A 24595-nucleotide genomic window follows, 5' to 3' on the forward strand; every position below is an offset into this window, starting at 1 on the left:
CACTTTACTTTCACACTTATCCCTAACATACTGTCATTGAAAAGGAGAGGAGAAAAAACAGTTAAATATCAGTAATTTGGTGGTGGGAGAAGCAGTTGAACATAATTCAGTGTGACAAGAGGCAGAGTGATTTGGCTAAACCATTTCTCAGGGTACTTTGTAAGGAGGATCAGCTGCATTATTCATTTAATAGCCATGTCTAATGCAATAGCCTGACGGGTTTTGTCCCAAGTCAAGGTATCGGCAGCAGGTCAGAAGGTAACATTCTGTTTACACGATTATTTCCTAAAGCACTTATCTTGCCTTCGGTGTGAAAGTTGACTTTTCTGTTTGTAAGGGGGTCTAAAGAATTGAGGGAATGGGAAAAATTAGCTACACTGAGCTGGAGCTGAATAGAATTAAGTGGGAGGTCTGAGAAAGTCCTGCGGTGGCACTCAGCAGGATACCTTATTAGCAGCGTCATCGCAGTTCATTCAGGCAAACCATAACAGTGTCACCAACATTCCCACACAAAGACAAAGTTCCTCACACAGTCTATAAACATGCTTCCCCTGGCCAATTTATCCTAGCTTGACACTACTGAAAAGAGGTTTTTGTTTTGTTTTGTTTTAAAAACAGTAACAAAACAAAACAACCTTCCTCCCTCCTTTCCCCCCATAGCTCTGCCAAACTGGCTGAATTGAGGATGGGGAAGAGATGAAAGGGTATTGTCACATTTCTTGGGAAGAAACAATCCAAGGGTCAAAAATGTTATTCAATGAGCATATTTTTAATCATAACAAAAAGTGGATAGAAAAAAAAATATGGCAACGTGGATATCCCTTAACATTTACCTATTTTTCTAGGTAGTGAACAATCTCACTAGAGTTGCTATATTTTGTGTGTATTATACATGTAAAGGAATTAGTTCGTATAAAACATTTTTAAAAATATTATATATTTAGAAAAATAGTTACAAAATAGCTTTTGCATCAATAAAGTACCTTATAGTACTAAAGAAATCAGTAACAAAATGTTTGGTCTGCATATTAAGCAAGCTACCGACCTGCTAATATAGTGGTAACTCAGAGGTAGTGAGAAATACAGAATTATAAAAGTAATTCAAAATATATTTAAAGTGACCATTTTAGCATTTTAAAAGGCACATCTTGCATGTGAAATTAGAGGACTGTAGTAAGACATCTGACATAAAATGCAGCTCAACGTCCATAAATAGAGTTGTTTATAAAGAGGTATGTTGTAAGTATATTTGAATAGCATCGTGTCATAATAAAAGGGATCTTAAACCCAGAAATAAGCAGCACAGGGGTGATAGACAGCAGTATAACCTAACTGAGTAAATGCTGTATTCAATTTTTAGGTTAAAACATTCATCTTGTTTACTGTTAATCTCAGTAGAGCTTTGAACCAGAAGGGATCTATTTCAATTTGAATCTACTAAAATAATGCTGAAGTATGTCTGTGCATGCTGGGGTAAAACCTTTTCACATTTAATCTGATCACTGAAGTGTTCAGAAAGCATTGCAGAGGTTGAAACAATAGGGAAGTTTGCATACTTGCTATGTGCAATGCAAGACACTGAAGCCCCACTGTTCACAGCAACTAGAAAGGGAGTCACAGAGTAGTGTTAGAGTGAAGGTCACAGAAAGGTTACTGGATAGGAGACAGAACCACTGATAAGTATTTAACAATCAGATACAGGTTCCCAATCAGATTAAAGAGAAAACAGTAACGGAGCATTAAATTACATACGTTTCACTTCTATTTATCTTGAAATTCCAGTGAGTCCTAATAACAACTCCTATAGTGACTTCTGGTGGAAAGCAAAGGAACAACTACAGTGAAATCTCTGTTACACTATCACAGCCTGACCAGGACACTGAAGGTTGAGCCACCAGAGACAATTAAGGTTTGGCTAACACAGCGCCAGATATGTGGCCTTTAGGCTCCTATTCCCATCAATCCCACCTTTACTTTTTTTTTTACAAAAAAATTTCAGCCTCGTACTTACATTGGCCACCTCTTCCTTAAATTTTTTTCTATAGGAATCCACAAAAAAGGACTAGATTTCTAGAGTCAAGAAATAATAATTATTTTAAGAAACGTTAACTGGTGACAGTCTAAGTGTACCTAAACAGACCTAATATAAGTGCTTTCAATGGCATGTCTAAAAATGTTGTAATATTGTCATTAAAAAGCTGAACATTATCATATCTCTGTGCCCTACTCTTTTTGATATAATAGCTAAAACCTATTAATAATATCAAAACATCTCTAAAGGTCAAGCAGAAAACAACAAGATGAAAGGAGTTGTCAAGAAGCTAAGGCAATCATCTTAATACTCAAGGCATTTGCCAGGGCTGTTTAACTAATATGTGATGTTCACTTTTAATTTCAATATAGTGCCATTTGGGCAAAAAATGTTCTATTTTTTAATTAATTACCATGTCAGTAGCTATTAAGATTAAAACAAAGACCACATCAATAATAAATATTAATCCAAAGAAAGCATTACAAGAAGAGCAATAAAAATCAATTTTTAGAGCTAGAAAACTGTGACTTTTTCTAGTTTGACTGGTATTTTCATTATATTGACAAAACCATGATCTTACCTGACACTGACGTTCACCTAATGTAATAGCAGCCATGTATAATGATGTAAGTACTTGTCAATTTTACTACAGTAGAACACAATTCTATTACACTGAGGTTAAGTTATAAGGAAATTCTCCTGCTCTTCATCAGATGTAAAACAACACATATGGATCAAGAAATTCGAGAAACTTTTTTTTTTTAAATACTTCCCTGTTATGTCATGGGAGATTAAAACTCTTCCAAATAATTTGTGAAACTCACAGTGTTAATAATCTTTATTCTTACTCATTGATAGAGAATAGACTCATACTACTGTATGTCTTAATACACATAGTAAGTATAGCTACCCTATAATATATTAAAGGACTGGGTAAAACAAAACAAAAACAAAACACTGTGACCATTTAATAAAAAACATACCCGGAAACTGGGCCATAAAATGGCCTGCAGAATATTCCAGCATGGGATTTTGTTCTACTACCTCATGAAAGTTAGAAATGCAAATCATACTTTTGCCTTTTTGTGATACAATTAGAAGTGATCAGAGGATAGGCATTGCATGTCCTAGTTAGGTAACCAACATTACAAGAAGAAGATTAAATAACACTACTGCCACCTCTGTCTCTCCAAATAGAAACACTGAAGTTTTTTTTTTTTTATTCACAGGGTGGGTATAAGATGTGGCAGAAGCTTGCCACCATTACCCTTCAAATGACCTCAGCCTGGAAGCATTGCTCTGTGGCTGTGGGAGATAAAGGAGCCACTAAGTCAGTCCTCCACCACATATGTAGAAAACACTGATAATAAATAAATAAGATGACTCAGTGGTGAAAACAAATCTGTATGATCTGGGAATGCCAAAGAATGTTTCCCTAAATTTTAAAATCTCATGCTTCATCAACTATACAAACACATGCCACTGATCAGAATATATTCTTAAAAATATAAATGAATGTTTACCATTTGAAAAAATAACTTTGTAAAATTATGTAATAAATATGCAACCCCCCCCCTAAAAATACTACCCAATTTAAATTCATGTTATCTAAGCAATACTAATTAGTTAATTTTCTGACTGATGGTGTCAGATATGTAAAAGGCTGAGCCAGTGGAAAAACAAGAGGAAATAGCCCCCAGCCTTTGACTTTATCTGACAGGTTGAAAGTAACAAGATAATTTTGCTGGATTTATTCTTTGTGGAACATATTATACAAACACACTAATTTTGAGAGCACTTAACCCTACTTTAAAGAGCGGGAGGCAGAAGAGACTGAATATTAATGAGATGGACCCAATGTGTTTAATGAAAAGTTGCTTTTTCTGAATGTGACATTGGATGTTAAACCTTGGTTAGAAGATATTTCAACGGAAGGCTTATTTGCTTTGGGACTACATTCTATTTGGGTACATCACAAATTTCCTTATCAACTTGAAAATACCATGGTTGCAGTTGGAATATTCACGTATTGTAAAAACGGGATGGATGGAATAAAACAGGGGGAAAATGATGTGGGCTACTCCTAGAATTTTCTCAAATGACCCAGATCTTTAGAATGAAGTTTTCCTTTGCCTAGAAACGAAGTGGCTTTTCTTTTCCTCATTCAGCTGTTAGTTCTGGGAAAAGCCCAAAGAGAAACATTTAGATTGGAGGGGTCTTTGAGAAGATGTGACAGTTGACTGATGAGCATCCATAAAATGACAAAGAATAGTTGTGTGAAGCCTGTGCATCACATCACCTCTCCCTGGGAAACTAATTGCTCTGAATTGTTAATAGTAACATTATTTTTCTGGCAATCATTTCTTTTGAATACCCAAAATGAGCATGAAACAGCTCCTTTGAACGGACATAAAAGTTAAATGTCCCAATGTTGATCAAATTAACTTCAGCTATGTGACAATGGACTATATTTGTGAGAAAATAATGAAGGGCACAAAGGGGTGCTTTATGCCAAGATTTCACAGTTGTAATGTAAAAATGTTTCTGTTGAACTAGGCCAGGCAACATTTCAAAAGGAAAACAGAAGAGCACTGTCACTTTCTTAAAAAAAGCTCATTTCATGGATCTGAATGGTCTGGATAATTTCAGGAAGTTTCAAACCTTGGCACATCAAGAACGACAGCATCAAGTTACTATATAACATCCTGATTCTTATTTAACTCTCATATGATACTCATAAAGAACACCCTCTTGTAGTCCTTAGTCAGGCAACAATCCTATTGAAGTTGATAGATATTTTGCCTGAGTCAGGGCTGTAGGATTTGGCTCAAAAGTAGTCTAATTTCATGCATACAAAAAAAGACTAAATTTGTAAATAAAACATTTATGTAGGCATGACGTGAAGCATGTGCATGAAGTCTGTGATCTACACTGTTAACCACATGTTTCTCTCCCTATTTTACATATGTACTTAATTCCCCAAATTTAGAAGTTATGAAGATGCAATTCTGGCGAAGATAGGGGCAGGATTAGGCAAGTACATTATCCAATATGGGAAGGGAAGCAGCTTTCAGATGTTCACTTCTGAAGCAGATGGAGTAAATTCAGTCTCTGTTATATCAGTGTAAATCCAGAGTAACACCATTGACTTCCAAGTAGTTAGACTGGATTCCTGCAAACGCTGAGAAAAGGATTTATCTATATATAGTCTACAACAAAAAGTCCATGATAATTCTGCCTTCTTCACGGTCACTGAATTATAAAGGTAAAAAAATAAAATGACACATTACACACATACTCCAGTTGCCCTTTGCACATTCTCCTCACCACATTATTCTTATGCCTCCATTTTTTGTTTTTTAAAACCAAAATAAGCTGTTTATATTCCAATATTATTAGATTAAATATTTGCATTCAAAAATGTTATTTGGAATTACTACATAATTACACAAACATTTCTAGATACCTCTAACATCAACTATCATTTTTAAAAAGGTTAATTTAAAGATATTTGAGAAGCTTCATGCCTATATACTAAAGCTTTGGCATAAAATATTATATGTGGTTAACAAGACTTTTGTAACGTTAAAATAATTTACTTAAATTTTACTCGAATCGCTTTTAATTCTTGCATAAGAGAATCATGTGGTCATTTGAACCCCACATTAACGAGGTTTCAATTAGTTAATGTTTATGAAGATATTCACAGAAATGCAGATGCACACAGAGGACAGAACTGTGGTTCACTTACTCCCACAGTGACTTACATCGACTGTGAGAAGGTGTTTCTCATTCACTAAAGGTTTAGCTCATTAAACTGTTTTCCTTCTCAGTATTGTTCACTGAATCTAAACTGCATTGCAGTTAAATGCTCTTTAGCAGTTTAAAGGCTTTAGAGGAAAATACTTATCAGCCTCTGTTTTTAACAGCACTAAATCTGCATTATTAGTTCATGCAGATAAGGGGATTTAAAGGCCTGGCTTGAAAACTCTCTTCTATGTTTATCTGACACTGCATAGCTCCTGTAGCTCAGCTGGAAATGTAGATCTATGAAGCTTTAAAGAGAGATTAAAGCCAAGAAAAGAAGTACTTTTCCCCCTATAGATGTTCTTACTTTTCCTTTTCCTACTGTCTGAAGGAGTGATGGCAGACAATGGTCAAAGATGGTTCCCAAAACCTTCTGAATGGGGACACTGTTGGTGGTAGCATTCATTCAAAGTGAGCTTCAGTGTATTGTCCTCCCCAATCAGCAGATCAGAATAGAGTTTGCTGGTGGCTGCCAAAAGGTTAGCAGTGCCCATGAAAGGGGTTTCCCATTATTCACTGCTCTTACAGAACTCCTCTTTTGTGCTAGTCAGCCCATCATTTCACTATGGAGGTCCGGATCTGCGGCTGGCTGCTCTCTCAAAATGAGCAATTCATGTGAATGCAAACCCACAGTAGTAGTGCAACCAAAAATTGAAGGTTTCTTTTCTAAAGACAGGGGAGTTAGGGCAGTTTTTGGCAATGTCACATTTTAATGATATACCATCATGACATCTTTGACCCACAGTAAACACTAGTACTACAGTCTGATTTCCTTACCCTTGCCAGGGCATCGTGGGAGGTCCAAAGCCAAAATTAGCTAAATGAAGCACATAGCATGCTGTGGCAAGCAAGCAAGCAATAAATAATACAGATAGATCTGTTTAGGTTCCTTAATACAGAACAAAAGAGAAGAGGAACAGAAAATAAAATAAAGCAAAGCAAAGGAATAATTATCTTATCTGTTGGGGTTCTGTAACAATATATATCATTTTTTGGCTAAAAGCACTTCCAAACAGATCTAGAAATCACTGAAGCTTAGTTCATTAATTCAAAGTATCTCTTATAAACTTACACAGCCAACCTATTTACATCACATCAAAAAAGTTCATGATTTAAAAAAAATGTATTAACCGCTTTACTCTGATAGAAATGGCATCAGAATAATGATTTCTCTTATCCAGCCCTCCCAAAAGTGAGAACGACACACTAAATGTTAAAGCATTTCCTACCTACCCCCTACTGGTGTATAGTGGAAAAGCAGGTTGTGTACACAGTGGAGAAAAGCTAAATCTTTCATTAAATAGATGGGCCAGTTTTTAGCTAAATTAAAATTATCCTGGAGACATAAGCAGAGAGATAAGGCTTTGGCTACTATCTTTTCTAAAGAAGAAAGTATCTATACCTAATTCTACACTTTACAATCTTTCAATGAAAATCTAAAAATAGGAAAAAGCACAATACTGTCTACATACGAACAAGGTATTTTATGCTGCATATCTAAATTAGGTTCTATTTCCTCTTCATTTTCTACAGGAAACAATCAGCAAAATAAACTATTATTCTTTTGTAGAGAATTCCTCACAGAGGATGATATTGTATGCAGTATCTCAATGCAAAAGGGAACATTGTGTGTAAATGATGGAGAGAGGAGCTGGTTCATTGACCATAAGTCACCCTTAATCTCAGACCAACCGTTGAGCACAGCCTAACCTTTGTTAGGGTGGAGGAATGTGGATTTTTAAAGATCCTCCCATATTTGTACTCATTTACCCCTTCTCCCTTGCTCATCTGACGCCCTTGCTTCCTCCCCCACCCCCCAAAGTGCTCCTTATGAGGCTACCCACCCAATGCTGCTCAAAGCAATGGCTTGGGGGTGGGATGCACAAGCCACTCTTAGTACCTGCCAGTCTGAACTTGGATTTCCCATATAGCACCACTCTTAGGCTGATCAGCACTATGTTAAGGCTCAAATAAATAAAGTTAACTCACTCAACCTTTTCTGAAAAGATGTGGCTGTGACAGTTTCTTCACTGGTCTTGGATATCTCTTACTGAAAAGCTCATTCTTGGTGGCATATATTGCACCTTGGCACCCCTGACAGGAGGAGCCCCAGACCATGCTATATTTAAATGCAGAGAGGCCATCATAGTTAGGGCCCTACCAAATTCACAGTTCGTTTTGGCCAATTTCACGGTCATAGCATTTTTAAAATCATAAATTTCATGAGTTCAGATGAATTGAAATGAGTTCAGATGTTTAAATCTGAAATTTCACAGTGGTGTAACTGTAGAGGTCCTGACCCAAAAGGTGGCTGTTGTGGAGATCGCAACGTTATTGTAGGAGGGTTGCAGTATCGCCACCTTTATTTCTGCACTACTGCTGGTGGCGGCGCTGCCTCCAGAGCTGGGCAGCTCTAGAGCAGTGGCTGCTGGCTGAGAATCCAGCTCTAAGGGTGGCATGATATGGTATTGCCACTCTTACTTCTGCATTGCTGCTGGCAGGGTGCTGCCTTCAGAGCTGGGCACTTGGCCAGCAGCTGCCGCTCTCTGGCTAGCCAGCTCTGAAGGCAGTGCAGAAGCAAGGGTGGCACTACTGCGGCCCTCCTTCAATAACCATGTAACCCCCACCGCAGCTCCCTTTTGGGTCGGGACCCCCAGTTTGATAAACTCTGGTCTTCCCCGTGACATCTGTATTGTATAGCGTAAAATTACACAAAAGATCAGATTTCATGGTCCATGATGCATTTTTCATAGCCGTATGTCATAAACAGATAGCTAAGGGTTAACGTCTCTTTCACCTGGAAAGAAGTAATCTGAAACACCTGACCAGAGGACCAATCAGGAAACCAGACTTTTTCAGGTCTGGGTGGAGGGAAGTTTGTGTCTGAGTTCTTTGTCTTCTGCCTGTACTCTCTCGGCTATGAGAAGTGATTTTTTCTGTCTCCTGCCTTTCTAATCTTCTGTTTCCCAGTTGTAAGTACAAAAGGTCAGATAGTGATTTATATGTTTTTTTTTGTATTTACACGTGTGTAGTTGCTGGAATGTGTTAAATTGTATTCTTTTTGAATAAGGCTGTTTATTCATATTTCTTTTAAGAAATTGACCCTGTATTTGTCACCTTAATACAGAGAGACCATTTTTATGTATTTTTCTTTCTTTTTACATAAAGCTTTCTTTTTAAGACCTGTTGGAGATTTTCTTTAGTGGGGAACTCCAGGGAATTGAGTCTGTGCTCACCAGGGAATTGGTGGGAGGAAGAAGTCAGGGGGAAATCTGTGTGTGTTAGATTTACTAGCCTGACTTTGCATTCCCTCTGGGTGAGGGGGGAAGAGAGATTAGCTCTCGGTACTTCTGTTTTCCAAGGCTGGAAACGGGGAGGGTGGAATCTCTCTGTTTAGATTCACGGAGTTTGCTTCTGTGTATCTCTCCAGGAACACCTGGAGGGGGGAAGGGAAAAGGTTTATTTCCCTTTCTTGTGAGACTCAAGGGATTTGGGTCTTGGGGTCCCCACGGAAGGTTTTTGGGGGGACCAGAGTGCCCCAAAACACTCTAATTTTTTGGGTGGTGGCAGCTTTACCAGGTCCAAGCTGGTAACTAAGCTTGGAGGTTTTCATGCTAACCCCCATATTTTGGACGCTAAGGTCCAAATCTGGGACTAGATTATGATACCGTAAATTTGGTAGGGCCTTAGTCATAGCTCTTAGCTCTGCAGTAATATTAACCAAGGCAGAGGCTTCCAGGGAAGGAATCATCTGGAGGCTAGAGGGGAGTGGGAAATTGATAGAAGCCTTTTATGGAGAAGTGAAGAGAGATGTGAGGTGCTAATGTAACACCGTGGGCAGGACTGAACTGGGGACCGCTGGAGCTTAGTGCATGAGCCTCTACTGTATGAGCCAAAAGCCAACTGGCTCTTAGCTAAGGCTGATGAGCAGACTCATTTAACTCATTCTCTCTAAGTAGTCCCGGTGCCACTAGGGACAGGATACCACACCCAGAAGGTGTGTGGATTACACTAGGATTTGTAGAGAGAGAACTTGGGAAACATGGGGGCTTAGAAGGAGGAGTACAGAAAGCAGCATGTCATGGTATCTACATGGTATCTTCACTAGGAGACATGGTCTGTTTTTAGGATTTGAATATGTTAGCAAATGTGCTAATGATTCAAGGCAAATTGTAGTTTTAACATAGTTATCTGGTTGAGGCAAACCATAGGGTCCTCAACCAGCTAACGTATGTGCGTTACAATTACAACTTGGCTTGTCTGCATTAGGATTTTAAACATGTTAATTAACATTTATTAGAATGCACTTTTTTCCTGCCCAGAGAAAAAAAGAAGGCCACACTGGTGCCAGATGACTGTGTGTGTGAGGGTGAGGGGGCAAAGTCTGGGGAGAGTGTGTGTGAGAGAGTGGAAGGGAGGTGTCTTGCAAGGAACAAAGGAGGGAAGGTTGAGTGCAAAGTGATGGTAATCTGTTGAGAAGCAGGGAGATGTAACTACTAGCAATGTCACAGAAAGCATGCATGTGTGTTTTAAGAGGAGAAAATTTCAACGTTTAGATAAGAAAGGAAAAGATAAAGAACTGCACGAAAAGAACCATGTTATGAATGAACCTATTCACTCCTGATATCAAATTATTTCTAACTTACATGTAACTGTTAGAGAGATTCCTAAAAAGTTAATTATATCTATTGTATCACCATTATGTCATAGATAACATTGCATATGAAGACTTCTTTAAAGAGAAATTTTTAGGCTCTATTTCTCTGGGAAACATGAAGTCAATCAATACTTCATAAAAGAAACATTCAAATCTTCCAGAAGAATCATTAGATGTGACAGTTCAGGCTACTGCTGTATAAACATACTTCCTTTCTGCCTATACATTGCCACTACATGTATGCCCATACATAAATCATCTTTTCTTAATGGCTGCCTTTATCATGGATCCATAACTGCTAAAGAGGATTATCAAAAGTTCTTTAGCATATTTTGACAGTGCACTGCCCACTGGACTCAGTTTACTTTGTTAGCACTTTGATAGACCATGGTGCTATCAATAGCGGTGGCAGCTCTGTACAAATAATACATTCTCTTTTACAAAGAGATGAGATGTTTAGTGTACACTGCCTGTGTTAATCTCAACATACCTTGCATTAAACACACATTTGAACATCAACACTACTTGTTTTAACTTAGCCCCTGTGTAGACTATGGGGAAAAAGGTGTACCCTTAAGATGTGCTAACACATTTTAAAAATACACTTTTTTCCCTAGGCTACAAAAGGCTATAGAAAGTCCATAGAAATTCCCCAGTCTTTTCAATTTCTTTTAAAATAATCAGCATCACAAATTGACCTCTAATCAGATCCATGTGAAAACATTCTCAACTCTTTTAAAAAGTGTATTGTTTTAATCTGTATTAGTACAAGTTTTGCAAGTGGAGGAAAATGCTATAAACAATATACTGTGCACGACTGTTATTGGACAATGGAATAAAAAATCTCAGTATGACTAGAAAGTAAATTTTATCATAGCTTTTATAAATTACTAAGGGAAGAGGAGGATGAGAGAGACTAATTGAGTCTAATACATACCTATCAAGTACATAACCAAGAGCTTTATGTCGTATTCCTGAGTAAACCGATGGGCTTGTTTCCCAAGCAATTAAATTGGAAGCATCATGGAAAAGATGAATGTTTACCAAGTCAAAGGCACTATGACAAAGGAAAAACAAATAAAATGACTCAGAATAAAAGAAAAAACATTAGTAGCAAGCAGCGGAGCATTTAACATCATAGCACAACATTGTATATTCACTGCTACGGCAACTTACATTTACTCATCCACACAGTGCAAAGTTATGTTATCATAGTAGAAATTGCCATGGAGAGTAGCACCAATCTGATCCATAGTTAAGGTTTCAGCTAGGCTTCTGTTTAAAGTTTATGTATCATACAAAAATAGAAAGATTGAGATCAATTACAGCTCAGAGAGAGGGGTAGGGATTTTTGTGCAAACTAGACAAACTGTAACACAACATATGCATAACTAGAGCTGGTTGGAAAAATTCAGATGAAACAGTGTTTTAGAGATTGAAACATTTTGTGGAAATGGTTTGATTTCACTGAAGATCCGATGGAACCTATCTGACTTCCTGCCGGTACACCTGCCTGCCCACCCAGTGGGCTACCAGGAACCCCAGGACTTCCAGGGTCTGCAGTGCCAGGGCAGCCTTCCAGGCAGACAGCCTCAGAGCTGGTGTTCCATTCCCTTTCACAGAGAATTTTGACTTTTTTGGTTTTGCTCCTCATTGGAATGAAACCAAATCTGGAAATATTAAAATCCTCTGCAAAATGGAATTACCTTTCTCTTACCAGCTCTATACATAACAACTAAATAAGAACATAAGAATAGCCATACTGGGTCAGACTAAAGGTCCATCTAGCCCAGTATCCTGTCTTCCAACAGTGGCCAATGCCAGGTGCCCCAGAGGGAATAAACGGATCAGGAAATCATCAAGTGATCCATCCCGTTGCCCATTCCCAGCTTCTGCAAACAGAGGCTAGGGACACCATCCGTGCACACTCTGGCTAACAGTCATTGATGGACCTATCCTCCATGAATTTATCTAATTTTTTTTAATCTTATTAGGATTCCACAGGTTGACTGTGTGTTATGTGAAAAAATACTTCCTTTTGTTTGTTTTAAACCTGCTGTCCATTATTTTCATTTGGTGACCCCTAGTTTGTGTGTTCTGAGAAGGAGTAAATAACGCTTCCTTCTTTATTTTCTCCACACCAGTCATGATTTTACAGACCTCTATCATATCCCTCCTTAGTCATCTTTTTTCCAAGCTGAAAAGTCCCAATCTTATTAATCTGTCCTCACATGGCAGCTGTTCCATACCCGTAATCATTTTTGTTACCCTTTTCTGAACCTTTTCCAATTCCAATATATCTTTTTGAGAGGGGGCAACGAAATCTGCAGGCAGTATTCAAGATGGGGACATACCATGGATTTATATAGAGGCAAACTGATATTTTCTGTCTTATTATCTATCCCTTTCTTAATGATTCCCAACATTCTGTTTACTTTTTGACTGCAGCTGACATTAAGTGGATGTTTTCAGAGAACTATCCACAATGACTCCAAGATCTCTTTCTTAAATGGTAACAGCCAATTTAGACCCTATCATTTTATATGTATAGTTGGGATTATGTTTTCCAATGTGCATTACTTTGCATTTATCAACACTGAATTTCATCTGCCATTTTGTTGCCCAGTCACCCAGTTTTGAGAGATCCTTTTATAGCTCTTCACAGTCTGCCTGGAACTTAACTATCTTGAGCAATTTTGTATCATCTGCAAAATTTGCCACCTCATTGTTTACCCCTTTTTCCCAATCATTTATGAATATACTGAAAAGGACTTGGCCCAGTACAGAAACACCACTATTTACCCCTCTCCATTCTGAAAACTGGCCATTTATTCCTACCCTTTGTTTCCTATCTTTTAACCAGTTACCAATCCATGAGAGGACCTTCCCTCTTATCCTATGAAAGCTTACGTTGCTTATAGACTCATAGACTCATAGACTCTAGGACTGGAAGGGACCTCGACAGGTCATCGAGTCCAGTCCCCTGCCCTCATGGCAGGACCAAATACTGTCTAGACCATCCCTAACAGACATTTACTTAACCTACTCTTAAATATCTCCAGAGATGGAGATTCCACAACTTCCCTAGGCAATCTATTCCAGTGTTTAACTATCCTGACAGTTAGGAACTTTTTCCTAATGTCCAACCTAAATCTCCCTTGCTGCAGTTTAAGCCCATTGCTTCTTGTTCTATCATTGGAGGCTAAGGTGAACAAGTTTTCTCCCTCCTCCTGATGACACCCTTTTAGATACCTGAAAACTGCTATTATGTCCCCTCTCAGTCTTCTCTTTTCCAAACTAAACAAACCCAATTCCTTCAGCCTTCCTTCATAGGTCATGTTCTCAAGACCTTTAATCATTCTTGTTGCTCTTCTCTGGACCCTCTCCAATTTCTCCACATCTTTCTTGAAATGCGGTGCCCAGAACTGGACACAATACTCCAGCTGAGGCCTAACCAGCGCAGAGTAAAGCGGAAGAATGACTTCTCGTGTCTTGTTTACAACACACCTGTTAATGCATCCCAGAATCACGTTTGCTTTTTTTGCAACAGTATCACACTGTTGACTCATATTAAGCTTGTGGTCTACTATGACCCCTAGATCTCTTTCTGCCATACTCCTTCCTAGACAGTCTCTTCCCATTCTGTATGTGTGAAACTGATTGTTCCTTCCTAAGTGGAGCACTTCGCATTTATCTTTATTGAACTTCATCCTGTTTACCTCAGACCATTTCTCCAATTTGTCCAGATCATTTTGAATTTTGACCCTGTCCTCCAAAGCAGTTGCAATCCCTCCCAGTTTGGTATCGTCCGCAAACTTAATAAGCATACTTTCTATGCCAACATCTAAATCGTTGACGAAGATATTGAACAGAACCAGTCCCAAAACAGACCCCTGCAGAACCCCACTTGTTATACCTTTCCAGCAGGATTGGGAGCCATTAACAACTACTCTCTGAGTACGGTTATCCAGCCAGTTATGCACCCACCTTATAGTAGCCCCATCTAAATTGTACTTTCCTAGTTTATCTATAAGAATATCATGCGAGACTGTATCAAATGCCTTACTAAAGTCTAGGTATATCACATCCACCGCTTCTCCCTTATCCACAAGGCTCGTTATCCTATCAAAGAACGCTATCAGATTAGTTTGACACGATTTGTTCTTTACAAATCCATGCTGGCTATTCCCTATCACCTTACCACCTTCCAAGTGTTTGCAGATGATTTCTTTGATTATCTGCTCCATTATCTTCCCTGGCACAGAAGTTAAACTAACTGGTCTGTAGTTTCCTGGGTTGTTTTTATTTCCCTTTTTATAGATGGGCACTATATTTTCCCCCTTCCAGTTTTCTGGAATCTCCCCCGTCTCCCATGAGACGGCTTAAGAGCCTTTGGTGAGGGATCTTGTCAAAGGCTTTCTGAAAATCTAAGTACACTATATCCACATGCTTGTTGACCCCCTCAAAGAATTTTAGTAGATTGGTGAGGCATGATTTCCCTTTACAAAAACCATGTTAACTCTTTCCCAACAAATTATGTTCATCTATGTGTCTGACAATTTTGTTCTTTACTATCATTTCAACCAGTTTGCCCAGTACTGAAGTCAGGCTTGTAATTGCTGGGATCACCTCTGGAGCCATTTAAAAAAATTAGCGTCACATTAGCTATCCTCCAGTCATTTGGTAGAGAAGGTGAGTTACAGACTACAGTCAGTAATCCTGAAATTTCACATTTGAGTTTCAGAACTCCTGGTGACTTATTACTGTTTAGTTTATCAATCTGTTCCAAAACCTCCTCTAATGACACCTCAATCTCGGAGAGTTCCTCAGATTTGTTACCTAAAAAGAATGGCTCAGGTTTGGGACTCTCCCTCATATCCTCAGCCATGAAGACTGATGCAAAGAATCCAGTTAGTTTCTCAGCAATGACTTTATCGTCCTTGAGTGCTCCTTTAGCATCTCGATCATCCAGTGGCTCCACGGGCTGTTTAGCAATTGATCTTGTTTATGTAATCTTTGTCTGCCCATCCTCCTTTCCCTCCCCCTATTATTGCAGCTTTTAGTAGCTCTGTCATATCTGCCATAAGAATGTAAGCTCTTTGGGTTAGGGACTGTTTCTTGCTATATGCCTGTACAGTACCTTGAATATTTTGGACAGTGTTGTAATATGAACAACAATCATCATATCTTGGCAATATTCCTGTCTATATGACGTCCTTTGCAATGTCAATTGCACTATACCCTCTATTTTTACTTCCAATTTTAAGAAACATTCTAATGAATATAATGTCACTTTACCTTATACCATTAGCATCCCATTCTGCTTCCATTGAACAAACCCTAGAACTTCACAGTTCCAGCCTCTGCTTCTGTGTTGCAGCAAACATTTGCTTCAACAGCTTTGCTTTGAGTAGGGAGATTAAGGGTATATATGCATTACAGCTGTTAGGTTTCCAACTTGAGAAGACATACCTGTGATAGCTCTGATCGAGGTCGTGTGCTAAAAACAGAAGTGTAGCCATGTTGGTGCAAGCAGTGCAAGGGATTAGCTGGTCCAAGTATATACCTGGGGTCTCAAATGGATCATATATGGGGTGGATGGCCCTTCCTGCTGCTCATGCTGCTGCAGCTACACTTCTATTTTGAGTGCGCTGACTAAATCAGAGCTAGCATGAGTATGTCAACTCAAGCTGGAAATTATTCTTTCTAACTCCAGGGTAGATGTATCCTTAGTCTCTCTACTCAGAGCAAAGCTGTTGAAGGAACTGTTTGCTGTGGCACAGAAGCAGAAATTGGAGCCATGAAGTTCCAGGTTTTATATAATGAAGCAGTTTTAGCTATCAAAATACAGAGTTTCATTTGCTTCTGTGGCCTTTGAGGCTGTGGTTAACTAATTGTTAGTCTCCAGCTCAGAGGATTTTTTCTGTGTGTGAGAAGCTAGCATTTTCTCAAAATGTACAATCTATAAAGGTTTTAAAAACCTTTGGGTATAGGAACTCTATAAATCATTATGAAAAGTAATGTGTTTAAACAAATCAGAATTTCTTACTCTTGTGATCACCTATTATTTAGTGAACAGGCACAATCAGATCGCAATCCCAATATCAGCAATTATTAATAAAATAATTTGCATATAAGCAAAATAAATAGCTTCAGTGATTATAAAAACTCCAATGCACCTTCAAAATCTATATCACCTACACAAACCCTTTGTCTTGCATATGCCTCTGCTGTGAATGTTGCTCATTTGGAGAAGTATTTCAGCAAGGTACTTTAGCACATATTTAACTTTAAGCACATGAATCTTGACTTCAAATAGACTATTCATGTGCTTAAAATTAGGTACATGCATAAATACATTGCTGTATAGAGTCCTAAATCTGGATCAAATGTGTTCAGAACACAGAATCTCAGAGAGCTCCAGTTCTCTATCTCACCCAAAGAGTTAACAATATTAATGCAACCAACTAAAAAAGGAGATAAACCATCTACCAAAGAAACGTCTAATAGTCAACTGCAGATGACCAATAGAAACAGAGTTAATAGGTGGTACAGCTTCTTCTCAGAAAACGGTTTTATATGTCATATTGTAATGATCTTGGACATTATTTGGTTGTAAAAAAAAAAAAAAAGGTTCAAGGTGCAGATGGCTCATCAGGCTGATGCAGTTTAAGGCACATCAGTTTCCATAGTCAATACATTTGACTTCTCACTTCTGTGGATCAGGTACCCACTTTGCAGTTGGGCGAACATGAGGTACCCTTTCAGTGTGAGATTGAGCAGGACTCAAACCCACAGCTTCGGAGATTATAATGAGTATTTTAACCACTCAGCCACCATGCCTCAACTTATTTGAGGGTCCCATATTCATGCTTTCTTGATGACACAATACATTATTATTTACTCTGCCTTTTTTTTTGTTTGTTTTTTTAGAATCTAATGGATGCCTTTGCTATTTAGAACAAGATCTTCCATTCTAGTTACCCAAAATTATATCAGAAACAACCATTAATTTCCCCTGAAATCTGCCATATCAACAGCAGCAGTTTACCAACAGCGTGAAGAATAAGAAACATATATCTGGTGTTCTTGAGAGATAGAGCTTGTCTCTTTTTGAGCCAACCATTCATTCCTGGATAAACGAAGGTGAAATTTAACCAATTTTTCCAGTTTTTTTTCTTCCCAATTTTTGTCCCTTACACTCTTTTTAAATTTTAAAAGACAAATAAAGAAATATACTCCAAAATAAATAAATAATATGAAATAAGCCAAATATAGAGGCTTTGTCTCTTAAATGTACCACAACATCAGAGTCAGTCTGCACTGAAGTTTAGGTCACAGAGATACATGACCCATTCTCAGCCACTCTACACAATAATGCTGGGCTTTAAAAACTATTGATAAGTTAAGAAATAATGCAAAACTAACATAAGAGTGAACGTTAGTCCACATGACCTTCTCTCTTATAAGCCTATCATCAGACACAATTCAAGTGGGTTTGGTAATCTCATGATGTAATACACACAATTGATAGTCAAGTACAGTCAGTGTCACAAACTTTTCAAACAGATCACAAAATATTTTCCTTCAAATTATTGATATTAGGTTCAGATCCTTTTGTCCACACTGAACTTTCGAACAGCTTTTCTTACTACGTTGCACTTAGTTTTCTAACTGTTTACATTATTTTCTAAGTAACATTATTTTAGCATAAATTACTAATTCATCTCAGGTTTACACTACAAACTCACACTTTCCTGAGCACTCTTAAAAGGAAAGGATTGCTAAATATCTTAAATATTCACCATTTTAATGGAATATATTTATATTTAAAGACCTGTGCAACAAAAATTTATTGAAAACAGGAGACATCTATGAGGGATAAACCTCCAAATTCCCTTTGATTTTTTATGGAGGCACTATCCCATCTCACATATACTAACTAAAAATGTAACCCTACAGATAATAGCAAACTGAATATTTATGATTCCAAGTTTTTAAATATTTGGCCAGCATAGGATGAACTACAATCTGGGCCCAAAATAGTAAGGCAGACCTAAATTCTGCAAATAAAGAACAATTGCTCATTGCAAATGTGTTTCAGTGCACAAATATGTAGCGGGAACTGATGTATACGGGCTTGATCCAACACCCAATGAAGTCACTGGAAGTTTTTCAACTGAAGTGGGCAGTGGCTTGTGCTCTGAATGGCTAGCTGAATGAGTACATAGAGAACGGTATATTTTTTCATAAATACTTCCAAAGCTTTTTGGATGTCTGTGCCTCCCAGATAATTTTCTTGATCAGTCTAATAGCAAGTATATGCAAATATTAAAATCACATTTATAAAAATGAGTTTTACCACTGGTCATTTACAATTTACTGAGCACTATTATGCACATAATAAAGCTAAGCATGATTTGTCATCTCTTCTTTGTAGCAAATAAATTTGGTTATATACATAAAGTTTCTCATAGAAAATATACATGAAATAAAGACAATCATAAATAACTTTAATAGGATGCAACATACCAATCAGTAATACACCATCTTGTGCGAATGAAGCCTTTTCTGGACCATTTACACTGAAAAATAAATAAGCAATTTAAATCAGTAAGCTTAAATGAAGGATTGATGGGAGTATATGAAGAGGTTAAATATACTTTACAAGAGAATATTTTTAAATTGTTTATTGAGAACATAAAATGAACAACCTATATAATGTTTAAGTAATGAGCACTATGAACTATACAAATAGGATCAAAATAAAAATATTATTCTCTACTATAAGGATTCAAATTGCACTGCTTACTTCGTTTCACTAGTCTAACAATAAACTTGAAATAAAAACTACTTAAATAAACCTAGTCACTTTTACATAAGTGAGTACTAACAGGGAAATGATTGTTACATTTGTACTTTCAGAAGAAAAATAAAATTACTTTGAATACATACCAGAAAAAAACACCCAATTCTTATCAATTGTGCATAAATGCCTTAACTTGTTTGTAAATTTGCCTAAACTGTGAAGTTGCATCATGGACTTTTACAATGAATTTAAATGAATGGGACATTAGAAAGCTGTACTTTTTCTGCAGATTCTGCCTATCTAATAATTCTATAAAAGTTAAAGTGAATTTAAATGAGAGTGTAATAATACATTTATCAAAACAGCAACATCCTCTGTAAGATACAAATCAGTACTGCCAAGGTATAATACTGCTGGCATAGCAAAAGAATACTTTCAGCCGTGGTCCTAAATTTCGCTACCAAAAGAAAAAAATAATTTAAATTAAATTAAATTAAATTAAATTAAAGAAGCCATTATATTGGATCCCATTTATATACAGCTACAGTGACTGTGATGCTGGACTATTTATTGCCCCAGATATACTTAAATGAGGATGCCTATGATTTTGTGGCAAAAGACTGCAACTACTTATAACTATATCATAATAAATAACTATTAACCATAGTACAGCATCCTTTAGAATGGAAGTAATCACACTTCTGGCCTCTCATGAGGCAATATATTGTGACAAATTTCCTCCTCTACCTTGGTGGGTCCTGTGCTTATTGGCGGATTTGCTCACCTCAGTGATCTTCCCCTCTGGTGGAACCCACAGTCTGGGTCAGCTCCTCCTGTGTCTGATCAGGAGTTGGGAGGAACCCGGGCCCGTTCTCTACTCCGGGTTCCAGCCCAGGGCCCTGTGGATTGCAACTGTCTATAGTGCCTCCTGTAACAGCTGCATGACAGCTACAACTCCCTGGGCTACTTCCCCATGGCCTCCTCCAAACACCTTCTTTATCCTCACCACAGGACCTTCCTCCTGGTGTCTGACAATGCTTGTATTCCTCAATCCTCCAGCAGTACACTCTCAACTCCTTGCACCTCTTGCTCCCAGCTCCTCACCCTAGAATCTCACTGACTAACTGGGAGGCTTTTAACTAGTTCCAGCCAGCCCTTGATTGGCTTCAAGTGGCCCAATCAATGTAGCTATCTCCATTGCCTTCTAGAAAGATCTTAATTGGCCCCAGGTGTGTTGATTAACCTGGAGCAACTGCCATTTGGTTACTATGGTCCTATTGGCATCCAGCGGGGGTGGGCGGGCAAAGCCCGCCCACTTCTAAAGGGCCTCCCCCCAGCCTAAGGGGAGGACCCACAGGTCTGGGACACCAAATAATTACGGGGGACAACTAATGAAAAAAACAGGATCGGGAGTGAGGTCATAGGGCTAAACGAAGGGAACCCGATGGGGACACCGAGCAGAGAACCCCGGACAACGCCCACTGCTCCTCGAAGGCGTCAAGGGAGCCAGTGGACGCCGCCCAGAGGAACTCTGCCCGGATGCGAGAGCAGACAGAGGAACGGAAATAGGCCCCACAGTCGCAGGAAATCCCGTTGGCCAACCTCCTCTCCCTGGTGTTGTAGATGGTCAGTTTGGCCAGGGCCAAGAGGAGGTTGAGAAGGAGATTCCGCGACTTCGTGGGGCCATGGATGGGGAGCGTGTAGATAAAAAGGTGAGGGGAAAAGTGCAACCAAAAATGCAGGAAAATATTCAGGAGGAGCCGGAACAGGGGCTGCAACCTGGCGCACTCCAAATAAACGTGCGCCAAGGTCTCCTTCTCACCACAGAAAGGGCAGGTGCTAGGGACAGATGTGAACCGCGCCAAGTACACGCCCGTGCTCACGGCTCCGTGAAGGAGCTGCCAACTGATATCCCCGATTACTATGGTACTAGGGATTTGGTTAGCCTGGGGCTAACATACCTGTTCCTTACTACTTTATTGTAGCCATCTGGCCTTGCCCCATCACATATCTCCGCCCTCTGCTCAACACCATAGGGTTGGGCAACTTGGACGCCAGGCAGTGTGCTAGTGATAGACCATCAGCGTTGCCATGGTGGCATCCAGCCCTGTGCCATATGCGGAACTGGAATGGTTAGAGGGATAAGAACCACTTGGTGACCCTTGCATTCTTTTCCTTATTCCTCTGCATCCACTGCAGGGGTGCAGGGTCCTTCACAAGAATAAATCGCCGGCCTATGAGGTAATAACGCAGTGTCTCTATGGCCCATTTGACAGCAAGGCATTCTCTCTCAACTACTGCATACTTCTGTTCTCTTGGGAGCAGCTTTCTGCTTAGATAGAGGATTGGGTGTTCGTCTCCTCCAATCATTTGCGACAGAACCGTCCCCAACCCCACCTCGGAAGCATCTGTTTGTAAAATAAAATCCTTGGTAAAGTCCGGGGCTATGAATATGGGGTCATTACAGAGAACCGTCTGAAGGTCTATGAAAGCCCTCTCTGCTGCGTCGGTCCACTTCACCATGTCTGGACCTCGGGCCTTCACGTTTGAGGACTTGCCCTACTGGCGAAGTGGGGAATAAAACATTGGTAGTAGCCTACCACGCCTAGGAACGCACGGACCTGCTTCTTTCGGGTCGGCCGGGGCCAGTTTTGAATCGCCTCTAGCTTATTAGTTTGGGGCTTCACTATACCCCTTCCTACAATATACCCCAGGCACTTAGCCTCTGCTAGTCCTATGGTGCATTTAGCGGGATTAGCAGTGAGGCCAGCCCGCCTTAAAGAGCGTAGTACTGCCTCAACTTTCTCCAAGTGGGCTCCCCAGTCTGGCGTATGGATGATGACATCATCTAGGTATGCGGCTGCATAACTAGTATGGGGGCACAGCAGCTTATCCATGAGGCGCTGGAATGTGGCTAGGGCCCCATGTAACCCAAAAGAGAGGACTGTGTACTGGAATAGCCCGTCTGGAGTGGAGAACGCTATCTTTTCTTTAGCTTCTTTGGTCAGGGGAAGTGCCAATATCTTTTTGTCAGATCCAGTGTAGCCAAGAATCGGGCACTACCCAGTCGGTCAACCAGTTCGTCAATGTATGGTATGGGTTATGCATCGAACTGGGATACTTCATTCAGTTGGCGAAAGTCATTACAGAATCGCAAGGTACCATCAGGTTTAGGCACTAGAACTACTGGACTGCACCACTGACTGTAGGATTCTTCAATAACGCCTAATTCTAACATTTTCTCTACTTCAGCCTTGATTTCTTCTCTTTTGGCTGCTGGGATTCAGTAGAGTCTCAGTGTTACCTTGGCTCTGGGGATCGTGCAGATATGGTGATAGGTCTCAGTCGTCCGTCCCGGTTTTGTAGAGAACACATCTCGGTTGCAATTAATCATGTCGGCTGCCTCAAACTTTTGGATTGGCGTCAAGTCGGGTGATATCCTCACTTGCTCGTGAAAGTTATCTTCCTGGGGAAGGGTCTCCTGGGTGACTAAGCATGCCTCTCGATCATGCCAAGGTTTTAGAAGATTGATGTGGTAAATTTGCTCCAGTTTCCTGCGGCCTGGCTGCCGCACCTTATAGTTTACCTCTCCCACGGCTTCAATCATTCGTAGGGTCCCTGCCACTGGGCCAACAGCTTGCTTTCTGCTGTGGGCACCAGGACCATTACTCGATCCCCTGGTTGGAACCGTCGAAGCTTTGCTTGGTGGTTATAATGGGTTCGTTGGGTCTCCTGTGCTTTCTCCAAGTGTTCCCGTACAATGGGTGTAACTTGGGCTATCCGATCCCTCATCTGTAGTAAATGCTCGACTATGTTCCTTCCGGGTTTTGGCTCCTCTTCTCAGGCTTCTCTGGCTATATCCAATATGCCCCGGAGGTGGCGCCCATATAGTAGTTCGAACGGAGAGAAACCTGTGGAGGCTTGTGGGACTTCCTGGATGGCGAACATGAGGTAAGGCAATAGGGTATCCCAATCTTTCCCATCCCGGCTCACCACTTTCCTGATCATGGCCTTTTAACACAAGTTCACAGTGTGTTGTGTAAGTAGAGTTATCCAGAAATGCTGGGCTACTCTCACTGATTTATTTTTAATTGAAAAAACAGACTAAGCATTTGTTTTGGAAAAAAAACATATACAATTATGTGAATTATATAAATTTAAGAGAAAAAAAAAGTTATTCCACTTTCTAGTCTACAATTTTTGATAGTTTCCCTTTAAATACCTATCTCCAGGATCTGAATTTTACAATCACATCTGTTGAGCAGTTCTCAACTAAAGAACAGTTTTGGCTGAAACATGTTAGTGAGGAGTGCTGGCATTCTCATACACTTCATATAGTTTCATCAGCTTCATATTGATTCAGCAATTGGAAAAACAAACCTGTTCAACTGAAAATAGTAAAAAGTTCAAGAACATTGATTAACAATAAAGTGCTTTATCCAAAGACTCAAAATTTACATCTGGTAATGTGAACAGATTGCACAATGAATGTTTTTTCTTCTATTTTTTTTTTCATGACTTGAATTATGTCCCCATAATTTCAGCTAGTTTGCTATAGAGGCACAGGGTGCTTTCATGACATTTTAGCTATTTTTTAAAAATCTGACATGGTTCTGTGTCTTATTCTTCCTGCATCAGGGATTTGTTTGTGCCTGCCAGTTGTCCTTTCAAAAGAATGTTTCAGTCTATGATTCAACTTTGGGTACCTGACTGACCAAAATGAATGTAGAAACACTGAGATTAATTTGTCTGAAGAAGAGTTGAGGGATATTGAAGGGGAGATTTGAGAAGAGATAGTTGGCTTGTGGGAGAGTTATAATTAGTATCACTAATAATTATAATTAATATCACTAATCCTCTCAATGAGAGATACCATAGTCGTATTCCAGCCCATTTTTCTAGTCCTTTGATAGCTTTCGTAAATTATTTAATAAAATTAGCTTTGAAGAGTTCTCCTTTATCCAAAACATTGTGGATACCAAGATACCTAATTTGTGAAAGCTCTTTCAAGGTTGTAAAGATTTACTAGAAGACCATCAACATTGAATAAAGTTTGCTTGCATATTTTCTGTTTGTAATCATTGTATTTGAATTTTATTTCTAGCAGTGGCTACAGATTCTATTTCAATTAAGCCTGGTGACAAATCATACCACTACTTGAGTCTTCTTTCCCAACTGAATTCTTTTAACATATTTAGACTGTGATCATACTAACTACTAACTAACTAAATAAAAATACAGAGAACCCTCTTACAACTACATTCAGCCTATTTCCAGAGTCCTATGTCAA

General features: G+C 39.1%; 1 protein-coding gene across 3 annotated transcripts in view; it reads right to left on the bottom strand.

The window, feature by feature from the left end:
* The window catches only part of INPP5A (inositol polyphosphate-5-phosphatase A), a 422955-nt gene that overhangs the window by 113768 nt on the left and 284592 nt on the right, over positions 1-24595 (bottom strand). For all 3 annotated transcript variants that reach the window (XM_050959547.1, XM_050959548.1, XM_050959549.1), the window contains exons 7-8: positions 19029-19081; positions 11434-11553 (exon numbers count right to left, since the gene is read on the bottom strand). In XM_050959547.1, the coding sequence (XP_050815504.1) occupies positions 11434-11553; positions 19029-19081 (173 nt within the window). The remainder of the gene's footprint in view (positions 1-11433; positions 11554-19028; positions 19082-24595) is intronic.

The sequence above is a fragment of the Gopherus flavomarginatus genome, chromosome 6, assembly GCF_025201925.1.
Source record: "Gopherus flavomarginatus isolate rGopFla2 chromosome 6, rGopFla2.mat.asm, whole genome shotgun sequence".
Lineage (NCBI taxonomy): Eukaryota > Metazoa > Chordata > Testudines > Testudinidae > Gopherus > Gopherus flavomarginatus.